The sequence below is a fragment of the Corythoichthys intestinalis genome, chromosome 2, assembly GCF_030265065.1.
Source record: "Corythoichthys intestinalis isolate RoL2023-P3 chromosome 2, ASM3026506v1, whole genome shotgun sequence".
Taxonomy (NCBI): domain Eukaryota; kingdom Metazoa; phylum Chordata; class Actinopteri; order Syngnathiformes; family Syngnathidae; genus Corythoichthys; species Corythoichthys intestinalis.
The window spans coordinates 46,747,335-46,761,552 of record NC_080396.1 but is presented as its reverse complement, the minus strand read 5'-3'; the positions used below and the strand labels follow the sequence as shown (position 1 = coordinate 46,761,552).

At 38.5% G+C, this 14,218-nt stretch overlaps 1 protein-coding gene across 2 annotated transcripts in view; it reads right to left on the bottom strand.

Annotated features, from left to right (window-relative positions):
* The window catches only part of vangl1 (VANGL planar cell polarity protein 1), a 71,980-nt gene that overhangs the window by 47,620 nt on the left and 10,142 nt on the right, over window positions 1–14,218 (bottom strand). Inside the window, exon 2 of one of the 2 annotated variants that reach the window (XM_057829238.1) lies at window positions 9,676–9,785. In XM_057829238.1, the coding sequence (XP_057685221.1) occupies window positions 9,676–9,746 (71 nt within the window). In that variant the 5' untranslated portion in view covers window positions 9,747–9,785. Of the gene's footprint in view, window positions 1–9,675; window positions 9,868–14,218 lie in introns of both variants that reach the window. The other variant, XM_057829236.1, reaches the window with a different exon arrangement.

Genomic DNA, 14,218 nt, shown 5'->3' with positions numbered 1-14,218 from the left:
TAATATTCTTTCACTTCGCACTCGATGATGGTAAGCTACTATTGTAGCCACAGCTACCCTAGGGCTGTCTGACAGTCTGTCTGAAAAAAGCTTCTCTGTGTGCAAGCGCACAAAGAACACCGCTGAGGAGTGTGAAAAGAGTGAATATTTTATTTTTGTATAATTTTGAGATAGCGAAACTTGGTGTCATTTAAGAGTGGTTGTAGTCCCTTCACCAAATGCATTTCCAATGTCCACGACCTTCCGACAGACACACCCACTCCACTGACGGCTAATCAGAGCAAAGAGTATTTAAATTAGATCCAATCAGCTGCATATTAATGAAAAACTCCACGTCCGAACGTAGCTTGAAAAATGACATTCCTGGCACTTTGAACACAAATTGTGCACACCTGATAAAATGTCATTTGAAATTAAAACGTAAGATATAAAATAATGCCAAAAGTAAAACTTTAGTGCCACTTTCAAATATTGCCAAAATCATGACTTGTTATCATAAATTCAAATATTATTGTTATGGCTGTTCTTCCAAAGGTCATTTGTAAAGAAGGGAAACTGAAGAGGGCAAGAGACTGCAAAGAGATTTATGTATAACAGATCATTGGTAGAATAACCAGGGTTGAAAGTGGCTAGAATTTCTTGCCAGAACTGCCTGATATCAATTTTGGCACGGAGCCCTTTTTTTGAGGGGAGGGGGGGGCACCCAAATAAAATAAATAAAATAAACCTCATCAAGTCTGTCCTTTTTCTTAAAGATCTGATCAATTATAATCTGTTGCATAGCCCCTTTAACTCAACAAACTTTTTCCCCCTCTATATGTTGTTCCAAAAATACAAGAACCAATCAGAGCTAACTATCAAAGCTGATCACATGTCAGCCAATTGAGCGGACAGGAGAGTCCGGGTTTCTTTCTTTTCTTTTTTGCTACCTGCACTGCATGTGGACTGTGCAGGGTGACGCAACTTGTCAGATACAAAGAGACGCTGGGAAGAACTACGTAGAATAAATAAATATTAAATATCGGTGGAAATGGATGGCGCTACACAAGCTCTTTATTAGGCTTGTTGTTAATACTTGTGTATGTAAATCTGACGTTAGTAGATTGTTCTTATTCGAGATGCGTGTGTGGCAGCGTGGCAGTTTTTTTTTTTAAAAAACATGGGGTTTTGACAGTTGCCGTCATATTTTTGGGATCAAAGCACTGTATGTCGGAACAGCGTTCCACCTCCGAATTTCATGCAGGAATGCCGTTCCGGCTCGTTCCGGCACACTTTCACTCCTGAGACCCACTTTTGGCCGGAGCAGCATGTAAGATGAAGCAAATCAAAGTGACCATTATCCCTGCACTGTGGAGTGGGTTTGGCTTTGTACAATTCTTCATCAACCAGAACTGCTACATTTATTTATACATGCTATTTAATCTGATTATATGACATATGTGTATTGACCTGATCGTTACGAACCGGATAAAAGTACAAATATTTGCCATGAAGTTTCCTGAGGGTAGCGATTGAATTTTAACCGAGAAAAGTTGCCTTGTATTAATTTCCAAGCCAATAGGTGATATACTGTAAATGGATGTAATTACATCCAAATATTGTATGATCAACTTACTCAGCTATTACTGGAGTCACAGAACATAATGTATTATCAATAACGCCATAATAGCTTGATAAATTCTAATGAACATGCATCATAAAGTAAAAACCTGTGCGGATGCTAACTCATACATGCAAATCGTTTGTTATTGCTGTACCAACAGCTACTTCTAATTGCAAATTTGAACTGCTTTTATTGAAGATAAGACTGATTTGATTTCATTTGATTTGAGTTTCATTCAGCAAATGTTGATGTCATGAGCAGCTGAATAAAATCTGCAAACCACACGAACGTCTGACATTGTCATTTCGGAGCTTATCTCACTGTCTAGCTAGGACTTAGCCCAAACGTCTCGGAGAGAACAGTGCAATGACGTATAATACATCTTTTTGAATATTTTTTTTTCTAATTTAGAGTGTGTTTTGAGGTATTTAAAGGGTAAATTCCGATTTAAGCAGAAATCTGGGTTACATCGCCAACGCAGGAACGGTACTCGTTTGTAAACCGGGGACTACCTGTAGTTGCAGGTGCTACAGTCCCAGGTGACTTGATTTAAAAGAATGCTGATTTTATCTGCACTACAACCATTTGCCTAAAAAAAGAACACTAAGCCTTTGAACTATAGTTATAAACATCATGCGAGAGAAAAACAGATCTCTGCTTATGAACTACAAATGAGCTAGAAAGAGACACAAAGGTGACCACACATTTGAAATGCACTACACAGAAAACAACATACATACTCCACACTCTCCCAGTACAAACGTCATTACGTTCCCACATCATGATCCTGCTTCATTAGCATACATCAGGCTCATTGGTATTCCAACTGTTCACTGTACTACGATGCTATGGTCTGATTAATGCAATTTGGTCTTCCACATGGATCCCTCAAGTGGATATGGCTTTCTGCCTGAGATGAAGACCATTGGGACTTTTGGCCCTTTAAGCAGACTAGCACAAGCAGAAGATTATTTGAGATAATAGTCTTTTGTCATTTACACCTAGACGAAAGAATGGGAAAAAAGAACCCAAAATACATTTTGTCCCACTGTCCAGCACCTCAACGGACAATGACTTCCACCAGTGTATTACATTGCTATATTCCTGCTGGACTGGGACTTAAAAGTGCCAGCAAAAGAGCATTTTTAAACATGAGGATAGGTTTTTACTATCTGCCCTAAGGACTGGGTGATTTTAAGATAGAGATCAATGGGTCTAAAAAAATCTTGATGATCTGATCTCGATGATCTGCCATGACATATTTCATTAATTTAACATGGCAGAAATGCAGCCTTACTCTAGTTTTTCAGATTGTGAAGAGTCACACACACTTGGTAACATTCATGTGTCCTTTGCACTTAGATTCCATGTCGGAATCTGTTACTTATCGTGTAATTAGACAACAATGATCTGAAAATGCCTCTGGTGTGGCAAATTTTGGGACTACCATGCCAAGGAATTTGAAAGGCAACAACACTTGTTTTCTCTTAAATTAAGTTTGGTGCTGTAAAAAGATTACCTCTGACTACCATGCCAAGGACTTTTAAAGGCAAAAACACTTGTTATCTCTGAAATTAAGTGCAATCCGGTGTACTTGGCATGCTTAAGGGGGGTGAGTGGAAAAAGCAACTTGTTGGGAATCTTTCAATGTCCCAATGTAAATTTTTTGCCAAGCGCATTAAGGCCTCCCCATCGTTGTTAGTGGATAAGAACAGCGGCTATCACAGTGGGGACCCAAATACACACCCACAGCTAAGGCGTCCTTTCACAGGGCAACGAAAACCCTGACCTGCCCACGCAGTGCTTCAAGATGCCCTCTTCTTCAGTATGTGTATTGCTCCTGTGATGAGTTTAAATGCAGAAGTGCTCCGTCCCCCCACCCACTACTAGCTTCCATTCTAGTGTAACCACACTCCATTTCAGGCTGGAGGGTCGTGAATCACGATACAGTGGGAATCTTTGTGCATGTACAGTGTATCACTAAAGTGAGTGCACTCCTCGCATTTCTGCCGATATTTAGGTATATCTTTTCATCGGCAGTGTTGTCAGTAACGCGTTACTTCGCGTTACTGTAATCTGATTACTTTCTTCAGTAACGAGTAATCTAACGCGTTCATTTTTCCAAGCCAGTAATCCGATTAAAGCTAGTTTCCCTAGTGCCTGTGCATTACTATTTTGTTTTTGCCTCATAATGTATGTAGAATGAAGAATACTGTAGTCATGTACGAAGAGCATTTCTCATTTGGGGGTGGGGGGGGGTCACGTGTATTACGATGCTGTTTGAGGCTGTCTGCCACGGCGGTCAACAACATAGCATTCTGACGAGGCAGCGAGGCTAACAGTGGAAGACAGGATATATGCCGCAAATGGATGCATTTGGTCACTGGAAATACAGCCATTACTTCACATTTCTGTCCAGTAAAGATGACAAAAATATCTCAGTGCGTTGCAAACTTTACGCTGGCTGAAAAAGACTGTCGGCCGCTAAAAACTCTCCATCCAATTCAACAAGGAAGCACTTGGAATTACAGGACAACGCGACAAAACTCGAAAAAGCCGAGAGGTAACAAGACAGCCAGCACTTCTACAGTTTGTAACCAGCCTTTATGCACATTTTATTGTCAGCGTTTGTAACTATAGGCGGAGTTTTACTTCTGTGCGGCTGGGGGCAAAGCATGTTGATGACTGAAACAAAAGTCAAAGTTTGGACACACCTAAACATTTTTACGTTTTATACATTTTCCCTACTATTGTAAATCCTCTCTGAATACATCAAAACTATGAACGAACATGTGGAATGGCAAAAAAAGTGAAATAACTGAAAACAGGTTTTATATTCTACATTCTTCAAAGTGTCGCCAAACTTTTGGCCAATACTGTATATACAGTGGGGAGAACAAGTATTTGATACACTGCCAATGGGTTTTCCCATTGACTGTGTATCAAATACTTGTTCTCCCCACTGTATACATATATATAAAACTGTTCAAGCTCAATTGTTGTTGGTTGCGTTTGAAAGCTTAGGTTTACAGAAATTCTAAATACCCATCTTGCCTCCACAGGTGTAGTTTTGGCTTAGCAAAGCAAAAGCTAGTGTCTTAGGTGCTAGTCACATGATCTGCTCGAAAAATGATTTTCACCCATTATGAAATACGTTGTAGGATTCTTGTTCATTTCAATAATTTTTGTTGTTTGTTTTATTGCTTTATGAACTTTTATAGACAATATTTTAACAACTAGCTCTTTATTTTAAAGGATTTTGACATTAGGCTTTACTTTGGAGTTAGCGGGGGTTTATTTAGTCATTGGAGTTGATTTGAACAAATTTGCAGTTTGTCAGTTATTTGTTAGTTTCAGGGCTCCGGGGTGGCTAAGCTAGCACGGGTCAATGGTGATTGAAATCAACTCTATCGACTAATTAAACCCCCGCTAACTCAAAGATTAAGCCTTATGTGATAAATTCAATTACATGCAATGACATTTTTTGTTGTCATTTTTATGTTGAGGCAGCAAAAGGAGAAAAATTGGTAAAAAGTAACTGATAAGTTACTTTTAAAGTAACTTAGTTACTTTGATGATAAAGTAATCGGTAAAGTAACTAGATTACTTTTTTGAGGTGTAATCAGTAATCAGTAATTAAATTACTTTAAGTAATCTGTGACAACACTGTTCATGGGACAACACTGACAAAATGACACTTGGACACAATGAAAAGTAGTCTGTGTGCAACTTATATAATCGAGTTAATTTTTCAATTTGGACATTTAGGGATGTACTGTATATTTCGGACTATAAATTATATTATATATATATTTTTTATAGTTTGGCTGGGGGTGCGACTTACACTCAGGAGCGACTTATGGGTGAAATTATTAACAAATTACGATATCATTTCAAATGTTATTTTGGTGTTTTGGAGTGACACTGATGGTTTGGTAAACTTGTTAGCATGTTCTTTATGCTATAGTTATCTGAATAACTTAATAGCTATGGCCACGTTCACGTTCTGCCTTTGGCAACGTGTGTTCAATTGTATTATTGACTTTTTGATATTGAAATGCACGCTTTTAGTTTGTGGCGCTTTCACGCTCCCGTGGGGGCTCACTCGCACTTGTTTACGTGAAGAAGCACGCTAACATGCCAGAAGAATACAGACAGCTACGGAGCGTCTCTGTGCGAGTGGGCGAGAGAGAGAGACACGGCTGCGAACCTACGTTCATTGTTTATGCTTGTCAAATATTGATATTCGATATTTTCTGCGTCCTATATGGTATACTGGTGACGGGATTCAATAAGCTTCGGCTTCTCCCGTCAGCCCTTTTCTTTTCAGGTTGAATTAACTGTTAATACATATAAATGCTGTATGTTTGGATTTGTCATGCCTGAAGGGAAAATTAAAAAAAAAAAAAAAAAAAAAAAAAAAAAAAGGCAACGCCTGGGTGTATCATCTTTCCTGTTGTTGTTGTTGTTAAGTGTTTTCCACCCGCAATCGGACACTTAGAGCCAGTTGTGTGGTTGTTTGAACGATGTGCTAATGCTTGCGAACGCATGCTAACCGTTTGTGTCATTGCTGTAATAGCACCTAATTATCATTTATTTACGTTGATGCGAGTCTGTTTGGTGTCGAGGATGAAATTGATTCAGCAAATTATACGGACGTCCAGCATCGTCATTTGGGAGTTTAGCTCGCTGTATAGCCAGGACCGTGCCGTAGCGTCCTGGTGAGGACAGTATACAGTGGTACCTCTACATACGATCGCTTCGACACACGAACTTTTCGACATCCGACGTAAAATTTGACTCGCCATTTGTTTCTACATCCGACGACATGTTCGAAATACGACGACAATGGCAGCACCGCAGACGAATGCACGGCGGATTTTCTTGTGTGACAAATCAACACTGGTTTCAGAAAAGGTTGGTACAGGTGGTGAAACAAGGAAAAAGTTGACGCTTACCTTCTAAATGAAGATGCAAATGACAGAAAAATATGAGCGTAGGGTGGGCATCCGTGAAATGGCTCAACAATACATCTCCACGGTCCTCCTCCGACCATCGTTCGCCAGTCTTTATAAGTTAAGCTGACAATTCTTATTGTGGTAACATCTCCAGAGAAATCGCCAACTTCGCCACGTTTTTATCATTTATTTCACAACTTATTCAAAACAAAAACACCTTCTGTCTGCCGCAATTGACGGTGTTCTCAAGAAAGCATTCAAAGTGAAAGTGAAACTCAAGCTCACCGGTCTGTCTCTGGCACGTCAGCTCCGCGGTGCGTTCAGGGTCAGCAAAAAACGTCCGCCACATTAGAACCCGATTCGTTACATTAATACAGGAATTATTATTATTATTATTATTATTATTATTATTATTATTCCGATTTTGATTTATAATTTATTTGTTTTGCTATGTGTAATTGCCATTTGTAATAGTACCAGCAGTATTTTTTAAGGATTTAGTGAAGGTTTTTGGGCTGTGGAACGAATTAATGGAATTATAATGTATTCCTATGGGAAAATCCTGCTCGACATACGACCATTTCGACTTACAAACAAGGTCCTGGAACGGATTAACTTCATATGTAGAGGTACCACTGTATTCGCATTTCGTTGTTCATGCATCATGTAAAATCATACTGTACACGTATTCAGCATGTTGTTCTCTATTGTATTTTTATATTAAATTGCCTTCCAAGATGATATATCTGTTCTATGTGTTTGATTTTATCAAGTAAATTTCCCCCAAAAATGCGACTTATACTCCGGTGCGACTTATATGTTTTTTTTCCTCTTCGTTGGGCATTTTATGGCTGGTGCGACTTATACTCAGGAGCGACTTATAGTCCGAAAAATACGGTATGTAGTTTCTAAAGGGTGTACTCACTTTTGTTGCCAGGGGTTTAGATATTAAAGGCTATATTTTGACTTATTTTGAGGGGAAAATAAATTAACTCTTTTATATAAGCTGCACATGGACTACTTTTCATTGTGTCTAAGTGTCATTTGTCAGTGTTGTCCCATGAAAATATATAAATATCTGCAGAAATGCAAGGTGTGTACTCACTTTTGTGATACACTGTATCACAGAAGTAGAGATGCACGATAATATCGGTCACCGATAATTATCGGCCGATAATGGCAATTATGATGTCACACAGATAATCCAGATAAAACGAAATTCAACCGATAATGCAATCCGATAATTATATACTTGATTTAGCCTTCAAATGTGCGCAATCAACAGTTTTGTCCAATTCTGCTAGTTTTAAGGAGGTGTTTTTGCAGGGTAGTAATGTGATATATGTTAGGAATGGCTTACTTTTAAAGGCATTTTTGTGCAACTTGGGTGTTTATTCTCTAAGTAATTGTTGCCAAAAGCTTACCATTACACAATGTCATTGCCATTGTTTAGTTGTTGGAATATACTACTTGTTCACATTTGATGTGGAAAAAAATAGCACTAAATTACATTTTTGCACAGTAACGTTTGATCCTGTATACTTTAAAATTTTACATACAGTACATATTTAAATAGAATTATTGGCGTGACATTATCGATTATCGGGTGGAAGGGGCAGGTAATTATCGGTTATCGATATCGGTTGAAAAATGTATTATCGTGCATCACTACACAGAAGTAATAAAGACATCCTTTAATGATGCAAACTCTTACTAAGACATTTCTAATTTTGTCTTATTTTTTTCATGTTTCATGCTCAGAGTGGTTGCATAAATGCAAGATAAATCAACCCATTACAGTGTCTCAAGATCCACCCCATCTAAAACATAGCACTACCACCTTTTCCTAATAAAAAAAAAATGTTTGAAATCTTAGACATTTAAAATTTTTGATGACATAAAAGAGCTGAATATATTTACAAGTATTTCTTTCTATATATATCGATATTTACCAGTGGTGATTGCTCTAAGACTGCAAGGGAAGCTCAGCTTTCCCCCAAAATGTCAAAAAGTGATCAAATGTATACTGTTGTGTGTACATGTCATTGACTAAATATGCACTACAAAACATTTGTTCAGAATTACTGAATCACTGGTTACGCTGCAGCTTGCTTTTCATTCATTCACGCAGCTACAGTCCTTTAAAAGGTGTGAATGCTGTGCGTCTCAATAGTTGAGAGTGCATTGTTCCCCCCCAGCGAAACGAGACGAGTCATAGGCTAAAGGCTGGGTTTATCCCATGGGGCTTGGCTGGCCCTGACGCTCTGCTTCTTTGCATGATGAATGGATGATCTGTCTGAGGCTGAATCCCTTTTTGATTGACAGCGAAATGAGCGAATCAGTGATCTCGCCTTATTAACACTCATGGGAGGCATTTTTCAATTTTCATTGTTATTCTGGGTTGAACCGGACACTTTCATAATCATCCTAGCGACACTTGCTTTGTTAAAAACGACTAGTGAACTTTTTTTTTATTGTAGCTGCTTGTGTTTGGAGACTTGACTCCTGTCACTCTAGTTTCTTTCCCTACCAAGCAGCTGAGCCCTCCACTGTCACGAAGCACCCACAGGTGGACACATTTTGAGCTTCCCCTCCTTGAAAAAACAGCATCTGCCACTGATAGTTACACAGTATTCATTGTCCATCTCTGATGCACATTTACAGCGAAAAATGTTAGGAATGCTGGTACAGGCTGAACAGTTTAAAAAAAAAAAGTTTAAGTACCGTCATTTTAAGTGTCTTTACATTTTAGTTTGCACATAATTTAAAACCTAGACATGAGTCAACTATCGGGAAAAATAATAATCATATTATTAATCATATTATTATTAATAATAATTAATAATCCATTCTTACAATTATTTGTGGCAGCCTTATTAAGAACCGCAGCGATGCGTCATTCTTTTTGAAAACCCTCTCCATTTATGAAGCCATCCAATGGTGACATATTAGGGGTTTGCTTTCATCTCAGATTCCCATCGTATCTGCGGAGCCATCAGAAATTAGGCCTGATCAAGCCTGTCAAGCTTTGACGACACACTAATGCATTGCCAGAAGAAGAGGAGCAAGATAACCAGATAGTAGCTGCACTCATGGCAGAAGATTTAATCTTACCCGTGCCGATGGGATCCCCGTGAGCGCCCAGAGTGGTAGGAATAGCCAGAGTAGGTCGACTCTGTGTCCATGGCAAAACTATGCTGCAACTCAACTGGACTTTGTCTGTCCTGTTCACAGAGAGGCAAAAGGTTGGCTGTCGTGCTCAGGCAGTCGCCTTGGAAAGCAACCCCGAGGCAGGGAAACACCAACCTTGGAGAGGCAAACAGAATAAAGATTTGAAATTTTGGATGTGATTCAAAAAAATTATGCGACACAGGAAATGCATGGATTTATAATATGCAACACACTGAACATTGTTAAGATTATAGTAAAAATTGATATTGATCTGCAAATGTACATTTGTAAAAAAAGATAAAATAAAATAAAAAAATCTGAACAGTAAAACCAAATTTGTAAAGATTACCAAGAGCCACAATTTAGAAAATCTGCAACCCTGCATTGAAAGAGATAACTGAATAGAAAAAAGGAACATTTAGGGCTCTTAAGCAACACACCTCCAAACTGGGGTTTTGAGCTGGCTTTGGAAAGAACAAAATGTCAAATTAAATACTGGCAAAAACTACAGTAACTCAACATAGGTCTTAGATAAAACTCACATTCCATTCAGTGCATATGTACACTCACTCACCATGAACATCTCCACCACCACTTGACAGGAAACAGCAATAAATACTAAGATAGTAAACAACATTTAATTGGGGAAAAAAAAGGCATGACCCACATGGCCGTTTTTCTCACTCCTGACAAACTGCCCTAACTCCCTCCACTAGAAACTTCCACTGAAATTTACTGGCCATGCTTCTAGCAGTATGCAAAGATTTATGGCTTATTTGTTAGTAGCGGGGCTGCCCTCAAGGTGCTTAGAAACTGGATGAACATTTTACCCCACTTGGAACATTGTTGCATTCTCACAACATGACTTCGCAACCACCCTGTCCAAAAATACATCAAGATCATCAAGTTGAATGACCCACTTCTAAGAACTGTGGCATCAGGACAGCTGCAAGTGACTCCGTGGGCGGTCTGCGGGTATTTCTACTTGCATGACACTCAGACAATGATGGAGAAAAAAAAGCAATCACTCTTGCTGATGTGTTAAAATGCCTAACTCAATGATTCATCTTCACATGGAAGCAGTCATACAAATGGTCATCCAGTCCAAACTTGAATGAACGGGAATTGGAATTCTACCTGGCTGGTGAAGGAATATTCAGTTCTTGACAGCCAAGATGTCAAGCTGCCATCTTTTCACTACAACCAGGATGATAGACAATCTGCAGACATATTTCTCAGTCTAAAAAGTCTGCTAAGGAGCAGATTCCAGAGATTTTTTGTAGTCAAGTCTTTTACCATTCAAAAACAACATTAATTTCGTATTTGTCAGCACATCTCATAAGAAAAAACACTTTGTGTTTATCAGTTTGTTGAAATCACGACAGTGACCACTGCCAGATATGGTTAGGTTAGACGTATAATTTACTCAAATATGGTGACAAAGCAAAATAAATGGCTGGATTTAGAGTAGGCCTAGATGGTTCAAGTGAGCCTCTTGCATTTTTGTCTCCTATAGGCCGTGTATCATGGTAGAGTGTGGGGAGAGCAAATGTCAGCAGATATCCTCGGATCCAATTCAGGCCTTGATCAGGTGGATTTTTTCTAAAATACAGTATCTGACAAATTGACTGCAACGAAAGCATGACATGTCATTGTGAGCGGGATACACAGTATGCCATTAACAAAAGGTAAAACAATGCAGTGTAATGTTAGGTCTTCGGCTTTTTTTAAAATTAGGTTGTTTACTTTGCACAGTAACGTCATACAGTGTATCCCCACTATTGGTGTAACCTTGGTAATATACCTGGCGCGTCTGCGGTGCGTTGCTTGCCCCCAATGGCGTACCGGACGGATGCTATTCTTAGACCACAAGAATGCATGACGTCACCATCGTAAACCGGAAGGGGGTCAACATTAAGAGTGTGACAATATCTCGATACAGCGATATTTTGCAACCCGATGGGTTATCGATATGCTCCCGCCAAGAATCGATACTTTTATTTAACATATTGGCCACACAATGGAGTATGGATGCTGTAAACTGCTCAATGTTTGTTGAGCAATTCCTTGGCGGTCCACTAGGGGCGCTCGGGAGTGGCGGTGAGGGTAAAGTGCGCACAAGTTGTCTAGAGAAGAAGAGAGGACGCTCCATGTGGGTTGAAAAAATAAAAAAGCTCCGTGAGAACGGTGGAGGAAAAAATGAGAAAAATATTGCTACAAATCACACATGGGGACACACTTTAGATTTTACACCAACAAGAAAGGAAGTAAGGTGAACAAGGACTTTGCTGTATGCAAGAATTGTCTAAGAAAAATAAGTTTCACTGGGAGCTGGTGACGTAGTGGACACGGGAGTTTGTGAGCTTCGCTTTCATCACTTGAGGTAAGAAAGTTTTGCAATGTAATTGACTTTTTAATTCACATGTATTATTTTGATGACATTTGGTGTTGAATAATATAAAATAAACCAGGACCCTAAACTGGATGAAAATGAATATCGAACAAGCCCACATGAATTTACCGATTTATTTGATATTATTTGAGAACCAATTTCCATCTAGTTTACTACACAAACTGTTATTACTGTCATTTTGATACAATAAGCTATAAAAAGGGTTTGAATAGGTTCCAAGATATATAAAGTGATGTGCATGATAATTAATGTAGCCTACATATTAATAGGTAATTATTGAATTTTTAATTTCTATACATTCAATTCATATTTTTTTTAATTCAATACTTCCAACACAAAAAAAATCAGGATTTCAACTCAAACGCTATGAAGTAGCTAATATTTTTTGTTTTATTTTGTTGTTTTTAAGGTGAGGAAGACTGTGACTGAGCAAGTCTGACATCTTAAATGCTGAAGCAGATAGTGGAAGTGCTCAAACCAAGCAACAAAGGTCATATACGAAGAAAAGACCCACCAATTTTATCATTGCCCCACTCCAAGCTCAACTGCTGACACCTACGGCACTTTTTATTTATTTATTTTTTTAAAGATTTAAAACTTTAAAGAAATTAAAGGTGCAATTCATCATGATCTCTCCAAGCGATTTCAGTGGTCGTGGTTGGTTTCCTCTATATGTGCAGGGGCACAATTTGCAGTAGATTTATATTTTACAGCAATGTTGCACAGAAAAGGTGTCACTGTTTAATAAATGACTTAAACAGTATTTTTTCTATTTTTAAATATCTTTTTTTTTTTCGTTTCAACAGTTGTATCGTAGAATGTCATGTATCCAATATCTGACCAATATATCGATAATCGCTGTATCGTGATATAATCGTTATCGTGAGCCTTGTATCGCGAATCGTATCGTATCGTGAGGTGCCCTGAGGTTCCCACTCCTAGTCAACATATAAGTGCGCTCGCATACAACCAATGCTATTACTGCTTGTTTTCTGCTGGTAATCTTTCAAAAAAGAACATGCCAATTAAACACTGCTTCTGTTGAACTTGTAGAAATGACTCTAGACATTACGACCGTCGACATATGAACGATGTTTTCTTCATACGTTTCCCAAAGCCAAAAACTTGGAGGGAAAAAATATGAACTATGGATTAACTTGTGCCGACGTCCAAAAGATCAGTTTAACGCCAGCAAAGTGAAGCCATTTACCTTCATATGTAGTAAACATTTTGTTGGCGGCCATAGTCCTACAGTTAAACAATCCTGCCCCGAAGAGGTAAGCCATTTTGATATATTTTTTCTTATTTTTTAGCGTGGCGTTTTGCCGTGCTGCTTCTGTCTGACAATGAATGACCTGAAAAAAAAAATCAAATTTTATTTATATAATCACAACAGTCATGTAGGCCTATTTTTCTAAAATACGGATGTATAAAAAAATTTGCCATGTTTGGCCTTGGTCTTTTTGTATTGTAAGCCTGTTCATGCCTACAGGTAGGCTCTATATTTAACAGCATTACGTTTTCTGTTGTAAAGAAACAACCTTAGTAAGGGGGGGAATGTAAATAAATTGAATTAAGATTTGTTATCAATGAAAAAATTAAAAGTGTTCGTTGGCTGTGACTGAGTAGCATTTGCGATCACTACACAAAAATAGCAATATAAATGACCCCTAAGAACGGTCATAGACGTAAGACAAACAGAGGATATAATATATAAGAAAGACAGGGCATATGGTGGTAAAGGATAGCTTGCTGAAACAGGAGAATGTCATTGTCAGTGGCGTAAGGCAATGCACACAAGAAAAAGGTGTCGATAAAAAAGCTACGTCTGGATCAGGTCGGCTCTTTACCTGTCTTTTTCAGCCCTCGACACTCCAGCCATCTCTTTAACTGAACATTTTTAGGTTCTTCCACATCTTTACCATTGAATTTGGCACCAGGGACATCATTTTCGGACAGAATTGGTAGGTTTAGCTTAGTAGACATCTCGTTTTTACACTATTTACATGCATCTAGTATGAGGGACAAATGCGAGCTTGACCCCCCTGACAACAGTTGCTAACGTCATGAATA